The sequence below is a fragment of the Carcharodon carcharias genome, chromosome 9 (assembly GCF_017639515.1).
Source record: "Carcharodon carcharias isolate sCarCar2 chromosome 9, sCarCar2.pri, whole genome shotgun sequence".
NCBI classification, from domain to species: Eukaryota; Metazoa; Chordata; class Chondrichthyes; order Lamniformes; family Lamnidae; genus Carcharodon; species Carcharodon carcharias.
The window spans coordinates 148,915,216-148,941,717 of record NC_054475.1 but is presented as its reverse complement, the minus strand read 5'-3'; the positions used below and the strand labels follow the sequence as shown (position 1 = coordinate 148,941,717).

At 42.8% G+C, this 26,502-nt stretch overlaps 1 protein-coding gene across 1 annotated transcript in view; it reads left to right on the top strand.

Moving 5' to 3' along the window:
- The window catches only part of slc16a2 (solute carrier family 16 member 2), a 113,896-nt gene extending 98,027 nt beyond the window's left edge, over positions 1-15,869 (top strand). The window contains exons 4-6 of the mRNA XM_041196187.1: positions 7,445-7,588; positions 9,312-9,540; positions 15,643-15,869. Coding sequence (XP_041052121.1) covers positions 7,445-7,588; positions 9,312-9,540; positions 15,643-15,869 — 600 coding nt within the window. The remainder of the gene's footprint in view (positions 1-7,444; positions 7,589-9,311; positions 9,541-15,642) is intronic.
- The last annotated feature ends 10,633 nt before the right edge of the window (positions 15,870-26,502 follow it).

Below are 26,502 nucleotides of genomic sequence, written 5' to 3'. Positions count from 1 at the left end.
GTGAGGACAATGTTGGCATTGGTCACTTAACCCAGGTCAGCTTTCCACTCTGTTGTGCTCCCCCGCCAACCGTCAAGTCTGAGTGTAGTGACTGCATTGAATCATTGACGGCATGTGTCCTTTGCTGGTGGGCCAGCAGATATGAGGGTGGTGAAGAGATGGGTTCTGTGCCCGCAGCATGTGGTACATTGAGGCCCACATGACTGTTCTGGGGGCTACCTGGAGGAGCTGCACCTAGGGTGCTATGCTTGAACTGCAGGACATGTCAAAGTCAGGGTGATGACATACTGGGAGGGGAACTTCAAGATGGCGTGGCAACGAACCATCTGTGCTCCACATGCTTGTGCCTCCTTGCTATGGAAGGATATACCGTGTGAGGCTTAATGTGATGTAGGCAGCATGTAGCCAAGGCGGGGCATGGGGAGGTAGGGAACAGGCCTAGCATCTTTGTGTGAGTGTTCAGCAGTAGCAGGGTGAGGAGGCACTGGAGGCCTGATATGTCTCACTCTGGTTGGGGTGGGCCGTGCACAAAGAGAACCCCTCTGCAATTTGCACAAATCAATGCTCTTCTCTCATTTTCAGGAGAAGAATGCTCAGAATGCTGCAGAGTGTATGAGGACTGGTGGCGGCCAGGAGCAGTTAGCCATTCTCAGCTGGTTTGAGCAGGAGAACCTGGATTTGGAGAGGCGCCATGTGCCCAGGTCCATCGGTGTCGGTGAGGCTGGGATGCCATGGCCAGGTATGTTTGTCCAGCAGTGAGGTCAGCATTGTTCTCCCAACAGCCATAGCAATGCTGAATGTTCATTGTTTTAAGTTTGCAACGTGGCTTGACCATTGCTTATGGGAGGATGAGCGCATAATGATCCGGGGGACAGGGATGCACATTAACTGATCCAATGTCCTTGTTCTTCCTTTCAGCATCAGTGGAGCAGGGCCAGGAGGAGGAGTAGCAGAGGTCCCCTCTCACACCTGAGGGCCCTGAAATCTCACCAGCGTCACACCATTTCTGCCAGGCAGACACCAACTACTAGCACCTCGGTGGGAGTTACATCAGCTAGTGTCCCGGGGCACAGCAGTGAGGGCACTTTACAGTCGCTGGAGGAGCTGGCAGAGACAGAGAGTGTCCTGGCGCCAGCAGTTGGAGGACTGTAGGGGACCAGGCACATGCTCAGTCGGTGCCTGATGATGTGCCTCTGGAGTCGTCCGTGATACAGGAAATGCGGCCGGGTGTGCGGGAGCATCTGGTGGAGATACATGAGGCCATGCTTGGCTTGTCCATGGTGGAGGACTCTACATGGGCGATCACTGAAGCAATGAGCCACATGTCCGAGTACCGTGCGTCCTCCATGGATACAGTGGCAACTCTCGTGGAGAGGCTATTCCAGGAGACTCATTAGGGCTTCCTGGGGATGCATTCTGACCAGCAAGCCCTCACATCGGCATTGACCTCAGCTGGTCAGTGCCAGTGTGGAAGATGCTCAGCGCACCAAATTTCCCAGCCCAAGGTGAGCAGGACGGTCTGAAGTGACCTCACGTCAGCGCAGCAGCTGCCTGTCGTCTCTGCGGATGAGGGCAGAAGCTCCTCCACCCCTCTGCCAGTGACCATAGCATCCGCTGAGGCTGCGAAAACTGGGGAGATGCCAGCTGTGGAACTGGCAGCTCCCTCCCAGGTGGGGCCAGCACAGGCTCCATGGGCCAGAGGACGACCGCCAAGGTCATCGAAGCCAACAGGACAGCAGAGTCAGCAGCTGTCTCAGATGCCACTCCTACCGAGGGGGCAGCACCAAGACGTCGAACATGGAAACCTAAACATAAGGCACCATAGGCACACCACGGGTTTATCACTGGTGTTTGTGTGTTGACCCGAGATGAGGTCCTTATGATTTGCTTTGAGTTGGATCACCTTTGTCATTTTGTTTCATTAGGTTTCTTTGCTTGTGATATTAAATTCAGACATGTGACCATGGCTGAGGGTGCCTCATTTCACAGAATCACACAGTGCAGAAGAGGCCCTTTGGCCCATCGAGTCTGCACCGACACCTGAGAAACACCTGACCTACCTACCTAATCCCATTTACCAGCACTTGGCCCAAAGCCTTGAATGTTATGACGTGCCAAGTGCTCATCCAGGTACTTTTTAAAGGATGTGAGGCAACCTGCCTCCACCACCCTTCCAGACAGCGCATTCCAGATCGCCACCATCCTCTGGGTAAAAAGATTTTTCCTCACATCCCCCCTAAACCTCCTGCCCCTCACCTTGAACCTATGTCCCCTCGTGACTGACCCTTCAACTAAGGGGAACAGCTGCTCCCTATCCACCCTGTCCATGCCCCTCATAATCTTGTACACCTCGATCAGGTCGCCCCTCAGACTTCTCTGTTCCAACGAAAACAACCCAGGTCTATTCAACCTCTCTTCATAACTTAAATGTTTCATCCCAGGCAACATCCTGGTGAAACTTCTCTGCACCCCCTCCAGTGCAATCACAACCTTCCTATAACGTGATGATCAGAACTGCACACAGTTCTCCAGCTGTGACCTCACCAAGGTTCTATACAACTCCAACATGATCTCCCTACTTTTGTAATCTATGCCTTGTTTGATAAAGACAAGTGTCCCATATGCCTTTTTCACCACCCCACTAACATGCCCCTCTGCCTTCAGAGATCTATGGACACACACACCAAGGTCCCTTTGTTCCTCAGAACTTCCTAGTGTCATGCCATTCATTGAATAGTTCCTTGTCAAATTACTCCTTCCAAAGTGTATCATCTCACACTTTTCAGGGTTAAATTCCATCTGCCACTTATCTGCCCATTTGACCATCCTGTCTATACCTTTTGTAGCCCAAGACACTCAACCTCACCGTTAACCACCCGGCCAATCTTTGTGTCATCCGCAAACTTACCAATCCTACCCCCCACAGTCATCTATGTCGTTTACATAAATGACGAGGAATAGGGGTCCCAGCACTGATCCCTGTGGTATGCCGTTGGACACTGACTTCTAGCCACTAAAGCATCCTTCTGTCATCACCCTCTATCTCCTACAACTAAGCCAATTTTGAATCCACCTTATGCAAATTACCCTGTATCCCATGTGCATTTGCCTTCTTTATAAGTCTCCCATGTGGGACCTTGTCAGAGGCTTTGCTGAAATCCATATAAACTACATCAACTGCACTACCCTCCTCTACACACCTGGTCACCTCCTCAAAAAATTCAATCAAATTTGTTAGGCATGACCTCCCTCTGACAAAGGTATGCTGACTATCCCTGATCAAACCTTGCCTCTCCAAGTGGAGATAGATTCTCTCCTTCAGAATTTTCTCCAATAGTATTTCTTTTCTTCTGTATGTGTATCGTTTCCAAAAATTTTAGGAGTGCTTTGTGGGACATTCAGCTTTATTAACAAGATCCTTAGTTACTGTTCCTAACCTGGAAGATTTGGCACTTAGGTATCGATTATGGAGTCTACAGCCCAGGCTTGTCCTGGAGGTCCATTTGTGGTGAGCGAGCTGAGGATTCGTTGGATTAAAGCCTCCCGGGTGTCCCTGTCTCCCTGCAGTATGCCCAGGTCAGTGTATACCCCCTCAGCATTTCCCTGTGCGTGCTCATCCTCGGACTCACTGCTGAACTTCGTATGCAGCCACAGCCACTGCATCGACGTCATCATCGCCCACAATGTCCCCCCTTTCCAGCGCCAGATTGTGGAGAGCACAGCGTGAAACCACTATCACTGAGACACGATCGGGGTGGTACTGGAGGGCGACCCCTGAGCGGTCCAGGCATCGGAATTGCATCGAGAAGACCGATGGTTCTCTCCACCACAGCCCTAGTGGAGGTATGGGTCCTATTGTACCGCTGCTCAGCTTCTGTTCTTGGATGGCGGAGAGGCGTCATGAGCCACCTTCTGAGGGGATAGCCCTTGTCACCCAGTAGCCAACCATCCAGCCGAGCTGGAGCATTGAAGAGCCCCGACACCTGGGAGTGTCTGGGGATGTAGGTGATGTGGGAGCTGCCTGGGTACCTTGCACAGACTTGTAGAATCGGCATCCTGTGATCACACACTATCTGCACGTTCATGGAGTGGAAGCCCTTCCTGTTGACGAAGGCACCGGGCTCACCTGCTGGTGCCTTGATGGCCACATGTGTACAGTCTATAGCACCCTGGATGCGGGGGAAGCCAGCAATGGCCGTGAAGCCCCTGGTTCACTGTGTCTGGCTGGCCTGGTCCCAACAGAAGTGGATGAAGGTTAATGCACACCTAAACAGAGCGTCGGTAACCTGCTTGACACAAGTGTGGACAGCTGATTGGGAGACAACGCAAAGATCACTCACTGACCCCTGGAAGGAACCAGAGGCATAGAAGTTGAGGGCAGTTGTGACCTTTAGAGCCACTGGCATGGGGTGCCCACCCACATAGTTCGCAGAGATCTCAGGGCCTATCATCTGACAGATAGAGTTGACTGTCTCCCTTGAGAGACGGAGCCTCCTTCGGCACTGCACCTCAGACATATTGAGGTAGCTGCTTCGCTGCCTGTATACCCTGGCAGGATAGTGGCGTCTTCTGCGGTCCCTTCCGCTTTGGTCTACCTCTTGGCCCTGTGCCCCTTGCCTGCGCCTGTCCTCCCAAAGGTGGCTCCCCTGGAGGCTGAATGTGCACTTCTGGCCTCCTCCCCCTTCTAGCCCTCCCTTCCTCCTCAGAGGAGCTGCCTCCAAGTGGAGAGTTCAGGTCCCATTCTCAGGCTATGGGAAGGCTTCCTGAAACATGCAGGCCCCCAAAAAAATTCCTCACCGCAGAGTGCTGACCTGAGGGTTACGAGTGCAGACAAAGCAGCTGGTATGTGTCTTGAAGTATTGCAGATCACACAGGCAAGTTTCAAAAACTTTGAAAAAATCAATACTTGAGAGAGCACACTCGCGACCTCAGTGAGCCCTCTTTTCCCACCCGTGGATGAGGTTTATACAAATATTTCCTACCCACCTGCCCATTGCGCCCATGCGCTGACCCGAAGATTGCACAGGTGTCGAAAAATCAGCATCAATTGGTGAGTCAAAGGCCTTACGTGGCCCGTTTATTAATGGCGGGTGTGCAGCGGATATCGTCACGCACCCGCCCAACGAAATATGGCAATGGCGCGCGGTGAGGTTGGGACGATTGTCTGACGATACTGCGTGTCATTTTATGCGTGCATGTGTGGGGCCTGCCCCTGCATGCCAATGGTAAAATTCTGCCCATATATATATATATATATATAAATGCATATATACATTAAGCCAACAGTTCTATATTCAGTCGCATCAAGGATTAGTATCCTTTCTTAATATTCAAAAAATATGACTGAAACATGAGAAGAGGATGGATAGTCTCTCTAGACTTTGCCTATCTGGTAAAGTATTAGCAAGATTGGAGGCACAAATCGGGAAAACAGATTGGGAAGCAGAACACATCAGAAAATAAATTGCACCCATCATTTTTATGCAAGCAACTGGATGTGACACATTTTTAGTATGGAAGAGACACACATATAAAACTAATTGACAGTATGACAGAACATAAGAGGATAATATTAATCTTTATCGGCTTGAAACAAGTTGTTAGCTGCTGCCCGGCAGCTCGCTCATTAGTATTCAATAGAAGACAGAGTCATATAGACCAGGAAAACCCATAATCTAATCCCAAGGATGTGCTGAGTTAGTTGATTTCAGTTAGAACCATAGAAAAGTTACAGCACAGAAGGAGGCCATTCGGCCCATCTTGTCCATGTCAGCCCGAGGACACCCAGGTACCCTTTCTAATCCTTCCTGCACGCGGTCCATAGCACAACTTACAGCCCTTTAGGTGCAGATCCAGGTACTTTTTAAAAGAGTTTAGAGTTTCTCCCTCTACCACCAGCTTGGGCAGTGAATTCTAGACATCCACTACCCTCTGCGTAAAATAGTTCTTCCTCATGTCCCCCCTACACCTTCTGCCGCTTATTTTGAATCTGTGTAACCTGGTTCTAGAATTCTCCATCAAGGGAAACAATTTTATCCTGTCCACTCTATCTATTCCCCTCATAATTTTGTACACCTCAATCAAGTCACCTCTCAGCCTTCTTTGTTCCAGGGAAAATAACCCTAACCTATCCAATCTCTCCTCATAGCTACACTTTTCTAACCCTGGCAACATTCTTGTAAACCTTCTCCGCACTCTCTCCAGACTATTACGTACTTCCTGTAATGTGGTGACCAGAACTGCACACAATACTCCAGTTGTGGCCTCACCAATGTTTTATACAATTCCAACATTATGTCCTTACTTTTATATTCTATACCTCTGCCAATGAAGGATAGCATTTCATATACCTTCTTTACAACCTTGTCTACTTGAACTGCTGCCTTCAGGGACCTGTGTACTTGTACGCCAAGATCTCTCACTTCATCTACCCCTCTTAGAATATTCCCATTTATTGTGTAATCCCTGTAACTGTTTGATCTCCCTGTTGACTCCTGACTGTTATCCTGTGACCGATGCCAGGTGAGGAAAGGGTCAGGGTTGGCAGTGATCTGCTTCATGTTCATGCAGCCTCATTGTGTAGGTTCACAAGTGAAGAACACTTACCTGTGTGAGCTATTGGAGGACATACGAACAAGGAGCAGGAGTAGGCCATTCAGCCGCTCAAGCCTGCTCTGCCATTTAACAAAATCATGGCTGATCTGATAGTAACCCCAAATCTGCATCCCGCCTACCCCTGATAACCTATCACCTCCTTGCTTACCAAGAATCTATCCACCTCTTCCTTAAAAATATTCAAAGACACCCAGAAAAACCATAGGCCAATCAGAACCTTCGGGAAAGGAGGTGAGACAAATTCATTTGAAGTATTACTTTTGCCATTTATTCAACACAGTAGAATATCTCCCTTAAAAAGGACATCAAAACTTTCCAAATGAGATATTCCTTAGTGAACTCGGATTATCCAACTTGGATTGAGTTCATTCTTGTTTCTGTTTTGTGCAGCTTACTGCAAAATCAGAATGATCACAAAGCATGTTGATACCTGAATCTAAACAGATGTGCAATTTCCCAAAATGCAGTATAAGTGAAGTATCATTAGTAATATGAAATAGATCCTAATGTCTCAGTCTTTTATAACACTCTTTATTGGACAGTTTATGCAAAACATTAATAACGTGTGCGGTCAACAAAAAAAAGTGGTCCAGAAAATGGACGTTCCTCTGATATCTTGCTGAAAACAGAAGATTGGTAAATCTCCTGAAGAAACATTGCTGAAAGTAGCCTTTTACACCATTTCCCTTGGTTAGCGCAGAAGACTGGGAGAAACCCCACTTAGTTTCCAGGCTTTATCTTCTGGACAAAATGGTCACTCACTTTGTCAGAAGCCCCCGTAGTCACTTGCCGTATTCATTCTAACATCCATTGCATGATTTGGCTGCAGGTGAATCATGTCAGACAAGAGTTCAAGGAAGATAAGAGAAATTGGATACTACTCGTCTGCATTGGAGCTTCGTCAGGTGTTGGACGTCTAGCTTTTGGGAAAATTGGTGACTGCATCCCTGGACCCAGGAAGATTTACCTGCAGGTAAGTCAGTCCAAACCAGATGCTCCATTGTTGAGGAGAAGAGTTAAACTCTCTATATGTATTTCCAAGGTTCGTCATCACAGTGCTGTCTGGAATTTCCCTGGTGGAAGTTAAATTAATACGTAATGGAAAATCATGAGAACATTTCCTTTTCAAAAAAACTGCTCCAATTAAAGACACATTAGCAAATTGGCATCCACTAAATTATTTAGGTCGAAGGTGTGAGAGGGTTACACCTCACAAGACAAAAGCAGCGTGAAATCTGAATGAAGAGGAAGAAATTGTAACTCTGCTGGCTCAGGGTACACTCAACCTTCACTGCATTGGATGTGCATTCAGAGCAAAGTGAATATAAAATTGTGACTCGGGCTCTAGGTCAGAGCCTGAATAGCCATGGGACCAGCGCTCAATGGGGTTTTTGCACTGTTTGGTGACTTTAAAAGGGTTTCAACTGTACCGTGCTGGGAACAGTTACTAAGATTTTTTGCCTGTAAGTATATTAGGATGGGAAATATCATCAACTTCCAGACATGAGGAATTAAATATATAAGTTTTAGAAAACTGAACAGGAAATCATCAAACTCATTCAAGCAAGAATAGATTCAGTTATCAATTTAGCAAACTCCGTTCAGATTCTAATCAAGATCAGATTTTCAAAGTCAGCGTGATGAGTCTGGTGGCTGAAGAGATACGAGTGTTGGCTTGGGGAATGATAAACATGGTGAAATTCTTATGATGGAAGTCATTTTGAAAGTCAATAGTCATGGCTTTACAATCCCAGTATATGTAAGACCATAAGAACATAAAGAATAAGAGCAGGAGTAGACCCTAGGCCCCTTGAACCTGCGCCACCCTTCAATATGGCTGATCTGCCTCAACTCTGCTTTCCTACCCACTATCCATTTCCCTTGATTTCCTAGATGATTTTCTATTTCCTAAATGTAGCAGGGGCAGAATTATTAAGGTGAAATTGTTGGTTAAACATTAGGATTTATAAAATGCCCAATCTGATTTCTATTGAAGTATTAAACTTGTAAATATGATCTAGGCATAAGGAGCTTTGTGGGTAAACGCACCGAGTTTAGTGTCGAGCCACGCTGACCAGTAAAATACCAGATTTGGTGCCATGTCGATTATGAATTTGCCAGCTGATATTAGCCAGAGCTGAGATGCAGTTGCTGCACTTGGGCCTCAGCAACTTCAGGTTAGGGGGTAGCGATGTGGCAAACATTTTCTTGCTTCTGAACACTGAAAAGGGGAATCCTGCTGGAAAATACATGGGTGTGGATATTAGATTAGCACAGGATCAGCTGTGATGCTCCATAAAGTCAAATAGCTTGCCAACATTCACTTTTTACAGTTGTTGCAATAGTAGCGATAGAATAAGAGCTGTTGTAGGTTTTAAACTGTTGAAAAAATAATGAAAACAAAACTTAACCCTGTCAATTGTTTGTGTGAGTGAGACAACATGAAAAAATATTGTACAAGGAAAAGCTAAAAGTTCAGTTGGTTGTTCAATGAAAGATCCGTACTCCAGTTCCTTTACTTACAGCTGCTACTCAGCGCATGCCCTCTGTGGAGGTGCTTTATTAATTGTATAGCTGTTTAATGGTAATGTACTAATTTGGCTATTATTTCTAATCTAAGGTGTTCACTTTAGTACTGTCGTTCCTGATGAATAATGGCTTACTAGAAATAATTCTCTCATGTTTCCCACTTGTAGGTGGCATCCTTTTGGGTGTTAGGGCTTATGTCCATCATGATACCACTGTGCAGTGTTTTTGAAACTCTCATTATTGTCTGTCTTTTCCTGGGACTCTGTGATGGTTGTTTCATCACCATTATGGCACCTATTGCCTTTGAGCTTGTTGGACCTCAAGAGGCGTCACAGGCTATTGGCTTCCTTCTGGGACTTATGGCTATTCCTATGACTGCGGGACCTCCCATTGCAGGTTAGTGACAATCAACAGTGGCATTTGTTTTAACATTTATTACCGGATAGGCAGACTAAGAATAATGCAAAATTGAGATAGCATTTAAGGATGGAGGGAAAGGATACAGGATGTCAACATTTGCTCTTACTTTTTTAAAGTTTTTAATCCCCATTATTTTCTAACATTTAAGTAGATCTTTGGATAAGATTTATTTAATCCTGTAATTATAATGCCCAGGCATCATTTGAAGGAATTCCCATTTGAAATATAAGCTATTCCACAATTGATATGAAGCAATAGTAATGCACCAGAGCAAGAACTGAAGCCACTTTAAGTTCTGTACGTTAGCTGTTCACATAAGTAACCATGAAATCATATTACACCTTAGATAGAAACAGAAAAGGCTCTAATTGCATCATAGGTCAACTTCTGAAAGAGAAAGCTTTTTTTCAAGTTTGGGGTGGGACCCTTCATCTTATTAGCACAGATTCTACAGGGCAACATTGCCCAGGTGCTCACTCTGCTATTATACAAGATCATTCAACAAATCAGTTGACAAATCTTAGCCAAATGTGATCCAGCAGGGAGTACATTCACCATTTGCTATTCAAAGCAAAATCACAAACATGCATGTGAAGAAATCCAAAACAGAAACAGAAATACCTGGAAAAACTCAGCAGGTCTGGCAGCACCGGCGGAGGAGAGCACAGTTGATGTTTCGAGTCCTCATGACCCTGTTGAAGCAGCATCGGCGGAGGAGAGCACAGTTGATGTTTCGAGTCCTCATGACCCTGTTGAAGGGTCATGAGGACTCGAAACTTCAACTGTGCTCTCCTCCGCCGATGCTGCCAGACCTGCTGAGTTTTTCCAGGTATTTCTGTTTCTGTTTTTGTTTTGCACGTGAAGAACATTTTTACAATTTCACGACAAATAGAGGATAGTGAAAATCACCCTGACACACATTTTCATTGAAAATCTTTCTACATTTTAAAAAAGTAGTAATTGAAGCAATTTTGCCCCATTTCATAATTATGCATGCAGATAATTTTTAAATTGAAACTTGACTTACGGTTGACTACTATTCCGTTAGAAGCTTTTCTGCTTGAATCAGTTAGTGATTATTCAGATATCTGGGGCTAGAAATTCAATGATTGTGACAAAGGTAAGGCATTTTCAGGAGAGGGGCAGAATTTGGGGCATCAGTTAATTATGCTAGTGTTACATCCCTTCTAAGGTACACAATGAAATCAGTGGAAGTGGGGCTGGGAAGTAGGTGGATCCAACTCCAAAGTGGGGCATGAATAGAAGTACTAGGGTAATGAAGGCCTGAACACATTCTGTCAGAGATTTCATTTAAACCACAATTGTACCTGATTTATGGCAAAATAGGAGCCAGGTGAAGAGGAAATGAGAGGCCTGTGGAATAAAGAAGACCAAAAGAGATGATATGCTTCCATCAGTCAGTCCACACCACTCCCCTGAAATCTGCTTACGTAGGCATCTGTTCTGCAGTAAGGCATGGAAGGAGTTCTGTTTCCTGTTGCAAAATGACCTGCAAGTATCTTCTCAAGAACATGAAAAAACAAAGATGCATTTCTGAACCCTGGATTTCATCCCACAAAGTAATAAGGGACAGTGGTGTAGTGGTGTTGTCACTAGATTAGTAATCCAGAGACCCAGGATAATGAGCCAGGGAACCTGGGTTCAAATCCCACCACAGCAGATGGTAGAATTTGAATTCAATAAAAATCTGGAATTAAAAGTCTAATGATGACCATGGACAACATTTCTCCCCGTGCAGGTGGGGTGGGATTCCCTGAGCTGGGAGCGTGTGTGTGAAAGAGTGCACAGATCTCACTGAGGAAAAGTGTTGCCTCAGGGAGATTGGTTCTGGATTTAAAACTTCGAATAAAGATTAGAAAAAATTCCCCTGCTGTGACACTGTCACATGAGTTGGGACATGTCCAAAACTTTTATTATAAAATGTTCTGCATTTTTAAAATCACTCATGAAACCTCATCCCGCCCGCGGAGAGGTTTCATGCTTTTTAACAAGCCCACCAGCGCTCCCAGCCTGTCCGCCAACCTTAAGGTTGGACAGGCAGGTCCATTAATGAGTTCAATTGGTTTTTTTAATGGCCTTAATAGGCCCTTGACATCCGACTCGGATGCACGTCCGCTAAACTGACAATCTAAATGGCGGGGGGGGCGACATCGAGACGTACGCCCGACATCACCCCGCGTAGCGAGCGGGCCCCACCCCCTGCTCGCCGACCAGAAGGTGCTCGCCCATGAAACGATTGTCGTAAAGTCCCATCTGGCTCACTGATGACCTTTAGGGAAGGAAATCTGCTGTCTTTACCTGGCCTGGCCTACTCGTGACTCCAGATCCACAATAACGTGGCTGACCCTTAAATGCCCCTGAACAAGGGCAATTAGGGATGGGCAGTAAATGCTGGCCTAGTCAGTGATGCCCACCTCCTGAACGAAACATTAAAAAGAAAAAATCCAGAAACCTTTCTTTCTTTAACCACTGTGCTTCTCGCACTGTCTCTGCATTTGCACAAAGCTGCTACACGACTGTACAGCACAGAGGGAGATCATTTGACCCACCATTTCAGTCCTGGTCGTTTGCCAGACTCATCAAAAATAAATCTCCCCCTCTCCCTCCATGATGCTCAATTTAAGTTTAATCCAATTGGCTCGTTCCTTCCCTGTCACCTAGAGATTTATGATTGTAGATAGTATCAGAGGGGTGGAATTTTCCCTCCTGGGGCTCGGTCCTGTGGCAGGAGCAGGGAAGGTGAGTTTCCCACCACGGAGGCTGTTGGGAATTCGCATGACCCCAGCCTCATTAAATATGCATCAGGGGCGGGGGGGGGGGGGTTTGTGATGTTTCAGTGGCGGGCAGGCTGGATGGCTCGTGCCCCGCCATCATATCCAGCGCCATTTTTAAAAGGCACCCAGACATAACTGACCCATTGCTGAAGAAAGAAGATGGACCTCCCGAAGAAGGTAGGTGGGCCTCCCCATAGACACTGGAGCTGGAAGATCCACCTGATAGATGCTCCCCACCTACTGCTGCGTATTCCAGGAGCCACGGTCGCTGGAGGCCTCCATCCCGAACTCCAGAGGCAGCCCAGGCCTGCTTCAGATAAATGCCGGTATGTACACGCCATGTTGGCCCAGCTGTGCTCTGGGCCGGCGTGATTTCCCACTGGTGGCGCAGATGAGCAGGCAGTTCTGGTCAGGCTTTCATTTGCATCCCATTAGCGGGATGCATGTCATAATGGGCAGAAGTGGAAGATCCCGCCGTCTTTTTACGGAGGCACGGAACTGATTTTTAGAGCTCCTGCGGCATTGTTCCTTCCCCCGCCATTAAACACAATGTGGGGTCACGGTAAACACAATGTGGGGTCACGGTAAACACAATGTGGGGTCACGGTAAACACAATGTGGGGTCACGGTAAAATTCACCCATAGAAAACACCTTTTCTCAGGGCATCTGAGTCCAAGGAAAACCCTTTAGTAGGGTAGGTCGCCCGCTGCAGGTGCATGGGCTGCTTGTGTCCTGACTGCTATGTGAGGGCGGGGGGGGGGGGGGGTAGCAGAAACTGCTGGAAACACTCATTGGGTTGGGCAGCCTTTGTGAGCTAATGGGCCACCCTTTGCTGAGAAAATAATGGCATAGGAACAGTGCCTTTAATGCACAATTTAATCAGCAAGTTGCTGGCCAATTTGCAACGCTCCATTATCATCTTTCCAAAAGCAGCATCTCATCCATAACCGTGCCATGATTTTCATAAAGATGCTGATTGGAGCATTAATTGCCCAGTTAATTCACTATTGTAAGTTATGTCCAGTAATTAACAGCATAAGTACCCAGTTAGCAACAAGATAGTTATAAATAACTGCCAATCAACCTCTCTTCACCAGAAACTGTAAAATTATAAATGTGGAATCTCATTCCTTCAGGTTGTGAATTGTTTTAGGAGATTTTAAAAATAGAAAATTTTTAGAAGTTAAAAAGAATTGTTTTTCTGTCTTTTTTTCCCTCTCTGTCTAAGCACAATTTTTATTTTCCTCAGTACATTTCTCTTTTTCAGTCTAATTCACCATCATTCTCAGTGCTTCTTCTGCTTATTTCCCATTTCTTTAATCTCATTGGTAAGGGAGATACCATTTGTACTGTTGTTCACCCATGTCCCAGCTGACCCGTTGTCCTCACTGCATTGTTATCAGATCGCACTAATTGCACAAGAGCAAATCTAACTAACAGCTGCCCCACTCTAGCAAAATCCAGCCTGTTGTTTCTGGCAAAAGGTCCATGGCTGAAATGCTAATATCTGTTCTCTGCACAGGTGTTGCCTGACCTGCTGAATACAAGCAACATTTCTTATTCTTAAGTCAGATTTCCACCATCTGCAGTTTTTTTGCTTTTTTCTATAGGTATTTTAGAGGCCTGTCTGCAGCGACCCCATGAGATAGCCTCAGGAGAGAGAGCAGTATCATGAAAGTGAATTTGAGGCACCCCATTTTTACTGGGCTGATTGTACTAGGGAGCATCAACATAATTCAGCTCCCATCTTAAAGTCATAAATCCTGTCCTTATTTTAAATATAATATTTGATTATACATTTATAACCAACTAACAAAAGTTACAACAATTTGGGAATTAGAGAACTAGAATTGGTTATAATCTAGGACATTCTCTAAAGTGCAGACAGAGGCACCATTGCAAGTGTACAATAAGAGCTTGAAAAATTTACTTAGGCAACTTCCCTTATAAGTATGAGCATAAAATGGAGGAGAAGAGGGATGGGCACGATGAAATTGGCCTGCGACAGTAATGGAAAACAATGGGTAGTGAATTAGCAGCCAGTTTTACAATGCATCTCATTTCACTTCCTCCCCATTAGAGAAGAAAATTACACAGGATATAAAACGGGTTGTCGATTCGCTGTTGTCCATTTTGCATTACTGCCACAAATTAATTTCACTCGCAAGAATTTCTACTCGAAGACACACAGGTGTACGTAAATATACACACACTCCAAATAAAAAAGATGGTCCAACTCCGTGCCCAGTGTGACATGGAAAACAAAATCCACATAGAAACCAAACCTATAAATTCTTCTGAAAGATTGCATGGTTACTTGAAATAGAGGAATGTCAAAGGTTATGGGGAATGTACATGTGGAGAAAAGCACCAGCACCGACTAGATTGGCTGAATGTCACATTTCTATGAATGATTGCATGATTCTCAGATGCGCTTAACACTTCAGTGCCTGATGCACATTTAAATATTCTAAAAAAAAATGTACTGACTGTAATGTAAGTTCTGTATAGAAATGGGGAGGGTGTCTCATCCGTCCTCCTTGCGTTTGAGTCCTTCATTTGATAGCATGCCCAAGATCCAGAATTCATCATGTAGGGCAACCACAGCCTGAACCTGTGGTGGGGCATGGTCAGTACTGCACTATTTTAATTTTCATGTAATTGGTCTAACTTCTAGCAGTAGGAACCCAGAATGGAATCTAGGTACTTCCTCGGAGGAAAGAATAAAAATAAAATGGTTTAATAGATGAAACACGTGAGCCACTCCCATAAACATCCCATAATTTTTATTTCCAGAACACTTTCATTTTTCCTTGTGCTTTTTCACCTTTACATTCAGGAATATAACTTGTTTATAATAACATAAACAATGAGTAGTTGCACCTCTTGGTCTCTGTTAAGACTGGGGAAAGATATTGGTCAAATTAAGCTACTGAGAAACAAGAACTGTTTTTCTTGAATGAACATTATAATTTTTTACAAAATTCTTCAAATTTGACAGATGTATTTTTTACGGTTCCATTAAATTGAAAATCAGTTCATGTTTTTACACCCAATTCAGTGCTCAGGACAGAAGGAGCAGGGAGAAATGATAACCAATATTAGTTTGGGATCTGTCTAGACCTCTCCAGCTCATACATTCAAGTTATTACTTAACTAAGCAGTGTTGCCATAGCTGTGTATTTTCCAGATAGATTAGTGGCTTATTAAATTTAAGCATCAGCTTTGATGTCAGAATTTAATACTAACTTGATTAACCTTTGGCCTGTTAACTCCATGCAGGAATTCTGTTTGATCGCTTAGGCAGCTATCGAATAGCCTTTTACTTGGCTGGAATTCCACCAATCATTGGGGGATCAGTTTTGCTCTTTGTCCCTCTAATCCATAAGCGAATTCGCAAGAGGCAAGAGAAAGAAGAGCCCGGCACTGACAGGATGCTGTTAGCTTCTGAAAACGTCTTAAATGGGGACATGCTACCTGGCAACTCTAATACAGAAGTGCCTGCATAGACAGCAATGCTAACCTATCTCCTATTCCAGAATGGCATCCTTACCAGCACATACAGTGATGTTACCTTTCGGTATATTTATGTAGTTTAAAATAACATTTCCCACATTAGGACTAGTCCTTATTACAGTATAACAAACTCCATGAAGGCAAGAGGGTGAAAATTCAAAACTTGGATAAGGTTTTTAAGATAATACACCAGGTTTATGCCTGCATCATAAGTGCCACTTTGAATTTAGTCAAAGACCAGCTGCAATGATTGCAATTCAACACAATAATTTGGAAGAAGTTATTCTACTAACCAGAATCATTGCAGGAACTGTGGAATTAAAATCATGTAGTTTTTTTTTTAAAGTCACGATGCATGATCATAACAAAACTGTAATTTTTCAGTGTTTTTCCTTCTTGCAGGAGCTCTTAAAATTAATGAGTGCTCATGATTGTGTTTGTAGAAAGAACAGATTGAAAAGGATTACAGCTTTCGTACTTTAATTGGGGACCATTCTCTACCACCAGCACTTTTAGGATTAGGGCAGACGACAGCACAAGAGTTTTTAAAAATAGTGAATTTGGTCATTGAATATTCAACTAATTTCTTGGTCAGATGCTTAATTTTTGCCTATTTTCCTATGCTCAGTATCTGAGTGATAGCATATGCAGGACAGTTGCACACTTGTACAAATCATTACTGTCCCAGTCTTGATGCAGCGTGCAATAATGCATTTCACCAATTGATCCTGGCAACTGCTGTTGTAGCTGAGTCAAGAACTTTCACTTCCTCAATCTCTATTACCTTTGTAGCAGCGCTTCCTAAACTACTTTTTGTCAGTCTTTGCCGGCCTCTACCTGCGCGAAGTCAGTGCATAAACATCCCGGGCCCACTCGGCATTCACCGCTTGAAGTATTTTCCACAGTTAAAGAGCATTTTGGGCTCACTTCTCGCCCCATGCTGTTCGGTGGAATTGATCCAGGGGGTCCAGGGCTGTCCTGTCAGTGCCTCTGGATTGGGCAGTCTCCTCTCCAAAGTAGCCATTGCTGCTCGGAGGAGGGGGAAGTTGTGACCCCAGATGTGACCTCGCCCCTCTCACAGTCTCTACACCCCCATTCAATCTCCTCCCACAGGCCAATGTATATTCTCGTGTAATCCTGTGAGGGATCCCAACAGTTGGCTTTGTTGTCAAGGAGAGTGTAGTATAGAGGAGGCCATCGACTCCCCTCTCCACTCTGAGGGGAAATCACAGCCATATCACCCTGAGCTGCTTTAAAGAAGTAACAGGGGTGCCTACCATGTCTTTAGAAGAGCTAAACAGAATAACAGCGGAAATAGGTAATAAAGAGGGGTAAAAGAAAAATCTAACTCTGGGACACATGCATATTTATTTGGCTGCATACAGTGAAACTTCAAGTCCCAGATAAATGGAGATGATTGGGTAAATCTGCCGTCAGTGAAACATGGAGGCTGGACTGCTGCAAATGACTGGGATCGATTTTGTGCACTTAATTTGCATTAGGTGATTATCCCCCACTATATAGCCTTTTGCTATAGAAATAATCCTGCATGTGGTAGGCTCTGTTTGCTGTAGTTTCAGTCTTGAGTTTGGAGACTAAATTAAAAGCACAAGTTGAGTTTTGGCTGTGGTTCAATTGGTAGCACATTCCTCTGTGAAATTCAAGGTTCCAGGTTCAAGTCCCACTCCAGAGCGAGTACAAAAATCAAGACTCACACTCCAGTGCAGTACTGAAGGAGCACTGCATTGTCAGAGGTGTCATCATCCAGATGATAAGTTAAACCAAGGCACTGTCTGTTTGCTTGGCAGGTGGATGTGAAAGATTGCATGGCACAGTGTCCTGACCAATAGTTATCTCTCAATCAACATCCACAAAAAACAGATGTTCTGGTCATTATCACACTTCTGTTTGTGGGAATTTGCTGTGTGCAAATTAGCTATTGTGTTTCCTACATTACAACAGTGAGCACACTTCAAACGAAAGTACTTCATTGGCTGTAAAGAGCTTTGAGACGTTCAGTGGTTGTGAACATCACTATATAAATGCAAGACTTTTTTTTACCAGCAATTCATTGATGAAACTGTTGAGTTAATTTGTTTTGAAATTGCCCCATTTATTATTTCTCCTTACATTATCTGCTGGGAGTAACAGGGGTTTATTCTGTGCACATATTATTCACTCAGCTATACTGTGAAATACATTCACAGATGTGGGTGTCTTAAGCTGAGTTATTTTCAGTTAGTTCACTGTGAAGCAGCTTACTGTATTTTCACACAATGCTAATATCGTATTGACTCAATAAATGGTAATAAGTCTTGACTGCCTCTTTCACCCTTGGTTATTTCTAACTGCTCTCTAACCAAATATTTAGTACATCTGATTGATATCAATGCTCCACTAGTTGTGATACCTGTTTGTAGGCACCTGTGATATGTGTAGGTTTTTTTTTAGCCTGCTTGCTTGTCATTTAATATTTTCTGTGTTTCAGTGTAGTAAGGTTAAAATATTTCTTTGTGAAGCAGGGAAAGGCAAAAGCACTGATCAGTGCACAATTAACACAAAAATCTCAAGAATCAGACTACTTCAGTGAAATACTTTCGACACACAAGTATTCTTCGTCAAGGAATATCCTATATGCTTTATTCATAAATAAATATAAATTATCTTATACTTGAACTCATCAGAATATATAAAGCTTCCTATTGGATCATTCCTGTGAAACATATAAGGTTAGAAGGGAGGGACATTGCATATTCCTTAAATTAATCAAATTTATTCCTGTCACCCCCTCATCCTACTTGACTGGAAGTAATTTGCCTGAGGTTTGTGGATCCAAAAAGTAGGGTTTCGTGCCAGCTGGAGTTTTGTGTGCAGATATATTATTGAAACTTTTGATACAAGTTGGAGGTTCGATTCACACCTACTAAATTTTGTCTCTGTTTTGAGGACCTTCACTCTGAAATTGGAGATCAGGTTTTGATGCCACTTTGGAGTCAATCCAAACCAGGAACCTAGTGGCAAAACCACAGGATATCCAATGACAGAAGTGGCTGTTTTTAGCTGTGGCAAATAATTTTTTTATTATGATTTTGTTTCTGACATCATAGGCTTCTCATTACTGATTACCTCAATTCCAGCCAATCACAGCTGATAATTCAATTGAGTTGGAATGTTCGAACACAAAGGATAGAATCTTAAGTAAATCTGATGAGGGTGCAGAAAAGTAAGCTTTAATTGGAATTAATTCCCGAAGACATGCAAACTAAGTGTAATAAGGGAATCTTCCTCTCCAACTGTCCCAGTAGCTGCATCTCAACTCCTTCACCCCTCCTTTGGATATGTTTGTTCTGCAAGAAAGTCCTTTCCCTCTGTTTGAGGTATTTCTCTCCCCCACTTTCTTTGATCCCCACATTTAAGTCCAACTGAAAGAGCGGGTGAGGTGACTGACTCCCAGGCTAAGCCAGTACTATACTGCAACCAGCTGAGAGGAGATTTAACTTGACCGTTCCCCGCTCGTTTCCTGTGGCAAAGCATTTAGTTGGTGTTCACCTTCCTCTTGCTGTAGCTGAAATCAGAGGATGCTCACCAAGCATGCAGTTCCGACTTAATATGTGGTAGCTTCATCAAAAACCGTCTAATGTATTATAAACAACTTTTTGCACAGAAATTTATTGTATTTACATCTTCCAAAACATAAGGTTTCCAGACCATCACTGTGAAGAGTAAAACTGTAAATATCAAATACCAGCTGTACAATCTTATCTTATTTTTGAACAGGATAGCTTACGATCACTTCAATTCAAGTTTCATTAAAAGCTTAATTTAACAACTCAAAAAGGCATAACTTTGTTGTGGAAATCAACAATCGCTGAGACAATCAACAATTTTTTTTAAAGAATAACAAGAATAACACAAGCAGTTGTGATTGGTCATGGATTGAAGAAATAATTTTCAAATTGAATTCTGCCTTTTAGCTGGCAAACAATCAAAATAACTTTTAAATTCCATTCTCCATTCACTGCACTGGAGTAAAAGTAGGGCAAATGTAGTAAAGTGAGATGCAAAAAAAAGTCAATCTCAATTATTCACCACGTTCTCTCATTAAAAATAAACACATTAAGCTTAATGTTTATCAAAACAATCTGATGTTATAAAACTCATTTTTGACTCTCATGTTGAAAATTGTTCACCAGTGTTTGTATTATGCACAAGTGTGGTTGTCAGATGATGATGTAAGGATGTCTTTATATAAAGTACAAAATAAACTTTGAAAACATAATAAAATGATTGTTTTATTTCAAACCTTCAAATAATAGCTCAGCTGCCATTTATAGTTAATAAAACAAACATTTGTGGCTCTCGTGAATACTAAAATCTATCAGCTCCAAATTCTGAGGGTCAGAGCAAAGTAAGATGTGATTTATTCCCTATATGGCACAATTTGCTGTGGAATCCAGATCCACCAGCTTCTTGTCTGATATAACTTGCTTGGGAAATTATAGACGGAGGAAGATTCAGGGCTCTTCTTAAGCCGCCTGCTCCTTATTCTCTGCCCATACTTTGGAGGTCCTTGTAGTATTTCCAAGTTAGTTCAGGATCTCTGCCCAGCAAAGCATCTGATGGGCTCAACAGAATTCTCACCTGTTGAAAGAAGGTATGTGCTCCATTCTAAGCCTGTTGCAGGTCCCAAAATTAAAACGATGTAAATAGAGACATTGACTGCCTCAAGGTGGCTTCCCAGATGCTGACTGCAAGGACGAAAGTATTTGTTTTGCAAAATTGAATCTTCTGCTCGGTAAGGACCTTGGGTATTTCATCTAATTCATGGCCTGAAATTTTGTGGCTGGAAGTCCCTTCTCCTACACTTTATTACTATAGGGCAGTGGTTCATTAGAATTATCAATGTCATGATAGTAGCTGATTGTGGTTGTGGACTCCAGTATTAGATATTATACAGTACTCTGTACTAGATAAGGGGTCTCCTGACCTGGGGATAGCACATGTTGGAACCAGTCTTGATAAAGTTCAGACACTGCAGATACGCGTTCATGTTAGGAAAATGCGTTATCAATAAAGTTAGCTTAGCTACAATGTTTACAGCCTGTGTGCATCATTAAAAAATGAAACAAGAAGCAAGACAATCAACACCTAGCTGCCCGTTGAACTCAGTCGTTACTTAGCATAAATTACCTGAGGTGTAAACTGAGATTCCACTGAGGGATAATGAGGCAGACTTATTTTGCAATTGGGTAAAAATATTAATAATAATTGAGGGCAGAGTAGAGGATTATAGTTTCATTACTGCATCAAAATAAAAATTATTCAGAAAGCACTTTGTAGTTAATATTGTACAACTAGGGACCAACAAGCTCTTACTGCAGATTTCTCCACAGTTCATCTCAAATACACACTTGGCCATATTGAAACACATATTATCTCTGTGTGCTTACAGTCCATGACTATTTAACTTAGCTATACCTAGAATTTTAAAGATCCAAAAAAATGGTCGCTCTCAATGTTTCCTTCCACAATGTAAATAAAATCAGTTCTCTGTGTCTCTCCTCATAGCTTGTAATCAACCAGATTACTTTTACCCAAACTCTCCAATTTATCCACATCCTTTTGAATGTGGGCACACAGTATTCCTATTATGGATACACTGGTCAATGCAAAAAAATTCAAGTAAATTGCTTCGACTTACGCTCAAATTTCCTTGAGATGCAATTGATTAGTTTGACTAATAAAGTTTCTGGTTAATGCTACTGTAAGTAAATAACTATAGCAAAGATGGAACAGGAAAACAACTTGCTAAGCAGCATAATTTTGTTGGCTGACTAATGGCTGGAACATGGGGGCAAGTCATGTGATGAAACCTCCAAGAAAACATTTAATCACAGTTGGCAACTGTGAGCTTGAGGCCATCCAAAATTCTGCTGCCTGTGTCCAAAGTCAAACCAAGTCCTGTTCACCCACCACCTCTGTGCTCGCTGGCCTATATCAGTCCCCAGCCCAACAATAAGTTATTATTAAAATTCTGATCCTTGTTTACAAAATTTTCCATTTCCTCGCCTGTCGTATCGTCCAGCACCACAATTTCCGAGACCACTGTGTTCTTTTCGATTTTGGCCTTGTGCATCTCTGATCTCCACCCTTAGTGGTCATGTCTTCAAGTGCCTAGAGCTTTGAGTCTAAGCTCTGGATTCCCTCTCCCAAAGTCCTCTCCATCTCTATTTCTCCTCCTTTAAGACTCTCCTTAAAACCTACCTCACCAATCTTGTCCTAATATCTCCTTATTCGCTTGGTGTCAATTTTTGTTTGCTAATGCTCATGAACCACCTTGGGATGTTTTACTACATTAAGAGTGCCAGCCTAAATGTAAATTGTCATTATCCACATTTTTCTGCTGCATTAATCACTAGCATTTATCTGTACTAAAGCTAATTTGCTATTCCTAGGCCCATCAGCATAATTGGTGCCACTTACTTTCAATGCGTGTTTTCTCTACACTTGACAGTCACATAAGCTGTGTGACCAGGTAATAAATATTACAATGAGTATTCCTCTTCATGTGAAGAGCAGTTGACCTAAGATATAACACATTTGGATACTGCTTCAAAAGCTGAACAGAATTCAAGGCTACATGGCAATCAGTAATAGGTATGGCTCAGTTTAATATTTTTAGAAGCTTGATTAATATTAGTATCCTGCACTTCAATGGGGTTCTCCTGATTCACTGTCATAACTTTGACAGGAGATTGATGGAGCTCCCAGAGAAACAGGCCGTTTTTAGCTGTCATCCAGGGGCTGCTGAAGTTATGTGAATCAGTTGAGCCTATGCAGATATTTCATTTGAGATGTGTAAGAGGATTCCAGGACTGTACATATTCAAAGTGTGACATGAATCTGAAATAGAATCTACGATATTCATAGTCCGTAGCGTTTTTCCAACTGTGATTAAATATATTCCTGGAGGTTTCATCACATGATGTGCCCCACACTCCAGCCATTAGTTGGCCAACACATCCATCCTTGCAAGGCACTGCCTTCCTACATCAATTGGATAGCAAAAAGACTCATTACCTAACTGGATGATGCTTGACTGTCAGCCAAACAGCCTTTTTGTTCTTGATTTTTTTCCAGGGTTGCACACAGCAGTGTCTTGGAGATGGATCTTCAATTCCTGGAGACTCCAGGCCAAACCTGGAGGGTTGGCAACCAGGAACTCCTTTGATATACCAAATAGCTGTTTGTACTTATGTGATCGTGTTTCACAATTAACATATATACTAGATGGAATAGAACAAACTTGTCATCTGCCTTTGTTCAAGCATCAAATGTACAAATCACAGTAAGTTTGGGATAATGACATATATACAGACATATGACATGTAAACAGCAATCACCCAGACCTGAAGCACGCCACTCGTTATCTTCTCCCAGACCAAACCATCTCGACAAACCGCTTTTTGCTTCCTTTGCTTCGACCAATTTTCAATCCATTGCAGAAGCATTTCACCTATATTGTGAATCCTCCAACATCATGAATCAACTTCCTACGTGGCACTGTTTCAAACGTTTTGCTGAAAATTAAACAACTCACTCAGTTCCCCTGGGCGGAAACGCTATTTTTTTGTGTGCTTGTTGACCTGCTCTCAGATATTGGAAAAGGGCTGCGACCAGAACTACAAGTCACAGTTGCAACTTTGGAGCCTTTTGTGAAGCAACTGCTCAGGTTGCTGGGGATACCCCGAATTCTGTTCCCATAAAATTAAATTTTGGAAATAAAATTAAGCAATGCTTTGGCTATTTGATTCTGCAGTTTCAGTGTCAGTGAGTGCTGAAAACTGGAAGTACAAATTAGCACCTTCCAGTCTCCACCTTGTGGTACAAGATCGCTTAACAGCAGCTGTGCGATGGTTGCTATTTGCAGATTGTAGCTGTTTTCCTATCCCTGAAGGCTGTTTATTTCTTTTTCATAAGGTTGTTAGGATTTGTCCGGCGAGGAGCCAGTAAGTCCCAAGGGCATACTCAGAGACTAATACGTGCCGTGACCTGCTGAACCCTAGCAGCAAAACATACCAGCAGCAAGAGCATGTGCACTAAGCAAGAGCATTACAAGATGAAGGATAAACACACAAACATCATTTTGGGGGTGGGTGGTGGTGGTGGTGGTGGAAGGAATGTAGCAGTGACATAACAATTCCACAGACCCAGTATAGCGCCCTGGGGACCCGGGTTCGAATCCCACCACAACAGATGGTGTAATTTGAATCCACAATCTGGAATTAAAAGTCTAATGATGACCATGAGTCATTAAAAAAAACCCCATCTGGTTCAATAATGTCTTTTAGGAAGGAAATCTGCCATCCTTGCCCTTACCTACATGTGATTCCAGACCCACAGCAATGTGTTTGGCTCTTAAATGCTATCTAAACAAGAGCAATTAGGGCAAAAAATGTTGCCAAAAAAGCAACACCCACATCCTGTGAACAAGTAAAAAAAAATCATTTAACAAGATATACTGGCTTAAATTCCTGCATTACACTACATCTCCTTCAGTGCTGGGTTCATTATAGTGTGTATTTCCAAGGCACCAAGATGCAAATGGTCACCAGAGTTGCAATCACATACACTTTGCCAGAGCTCAAAACATTATTTTTCCCAACCCTCATTACACCTGCCCTTCAACATTAGCTTTACCACCACTCACCCCGACCCCCTGCCACCACCTCCTAAATAAAATGAATAAACACACCAGGTACACATGGACATGCATTTGTGCCAAATGAAACATTTTGTTAATTTTGAGTTCCGCTGAACGTGTGCATGCAATTTTCAGCAGTGGTCTCCTCACACAAAGGACAATAAAAGTAATTGAGTCATGGAATTTCATTATTTTAGTTCTCCAAATTCTCCCATTATAACATTAGGTTGCATTTTGAACAGCTCTAATGGTTGTGTTTTTACCCCAAATATTTATTACAATTTTAAAAGTTCTTCCCAATATTGTTTTTAAACTCAGTCTCCAAAAATTTATAGTGATATCTTCAGGACCAACTTTGCCTGGCTTTGTTTGAAATAACATCCTACATCTATTTTGTCAGTTTCATTTAGTTACTTTATATCTCTGATTGAGATATGACCTAAGCACCAGAACAAAACAAACCATTAAAGTTGGAGTAATAAGAAACGGTATACACAATGTTTTTCAAATTATTCTGCAGCGATTTAATACTTCTTTAAAAATATACATAAAAACAGAATTTGCAAAAGCAGCATGCGAAGAAGCGAGCCAGGACAAAATGTGAACGATGGGAACTGTTATTCTTTGGAAACTTCAGGACTGAGGTAGGTGCTTTTGTAAATCAGCAGGTTGTCCAGTTTCGCTGACTTTCAGTTTAGGATACAGTGTGTCTCCAATATATGTGAACCAATTGCTTGAAGTTGCTTCTAGGCTCTACTAAAACTGCTTCCCTTAAGAATTGTTACGTTTGGGACACAATTTGGCTCAAATATTTGATCAAAATCAGCAAATTCCTCTGGCTGCAACGTTTATGTCATGATCTTCCCTCCATGGGGCATTGAAAACTTTATTCAATTCCCCAAAGTTCCTCACAAGTTCAACCACAGCTGTAACTTCTTACCTTCATACATTTCATCAGCATTCTACTCATGCATCAGCTTGTTACAGTTTCACAAAAAAGCAAATAAGCTTTTCCCCAGTGTCAGGAGGTTGTATGCAACCTGGAAGATAAAGCAATCCGACAGACAATTTTTTTCCTAGTGGTGGTTGCGCACAAACTTGAGAGAGAAACTTTTCAAATAAACTGGTGATTTCTGTAGAGTTTGCCCACAGGTACATTGACTATTTGTTCTCCAATAATATTATACATAACGTTTTTTTAAGGCACCTTTTTGGAGCATGCTTAGATATGTAAAAAAAAATTGCCTCTTACGAATGCACCAACCAGTTTAATTTGAACGGTTCAGTCACTGCACTTAGGAACTGCCAGATTTTACTTCAAGAACAATACCCAGATTCAGACTCTTACTACAGTTATATTGCTACAATGTGCAATATAAATCACATGTGACTGCAATGCTCAGTGTTTTTTTGTTCATTCGTGGGACTTCAAGGGGTAAGAATGGATCTGGGTTAGATGAATTGGAATGTTGGAATGAAAGGTTGGCAGGGGCATTGCTGAGGTATTAGATGAATACTTTGCAAAAGTCTTTACCAAGGAAGATGATGTTGCCCAGGTCATGGTGAAAGAGGAGGTAGTTCAGACACTCGAATGATTTAAAATGATAAGGATGTGGTATTGGATAGACTGTCTGTACGTACAGTTGATAAAGCACAGGACCAGATGAGATACCTCTAAGGATATGGAGGGAAATGAGAGTGGGAACTGTGGAGGCAGCTGCCTTAATTTTCTAGTCTTAGACTCTTGGATGGTGTCAGAGGGCTGGAGAATTGCAAATGTGACACCCTTGTTCAAAAAAAGGGTGTAAAGATAGGCCCAACAACTACAGTCCAGTCAGTTTAACCTCAATGGTGAGGAAGCTTCTGGAAAAGATAATTCAGGACAAAATTAATAGCTATTTGGGCAAATAGGGATTAATTAG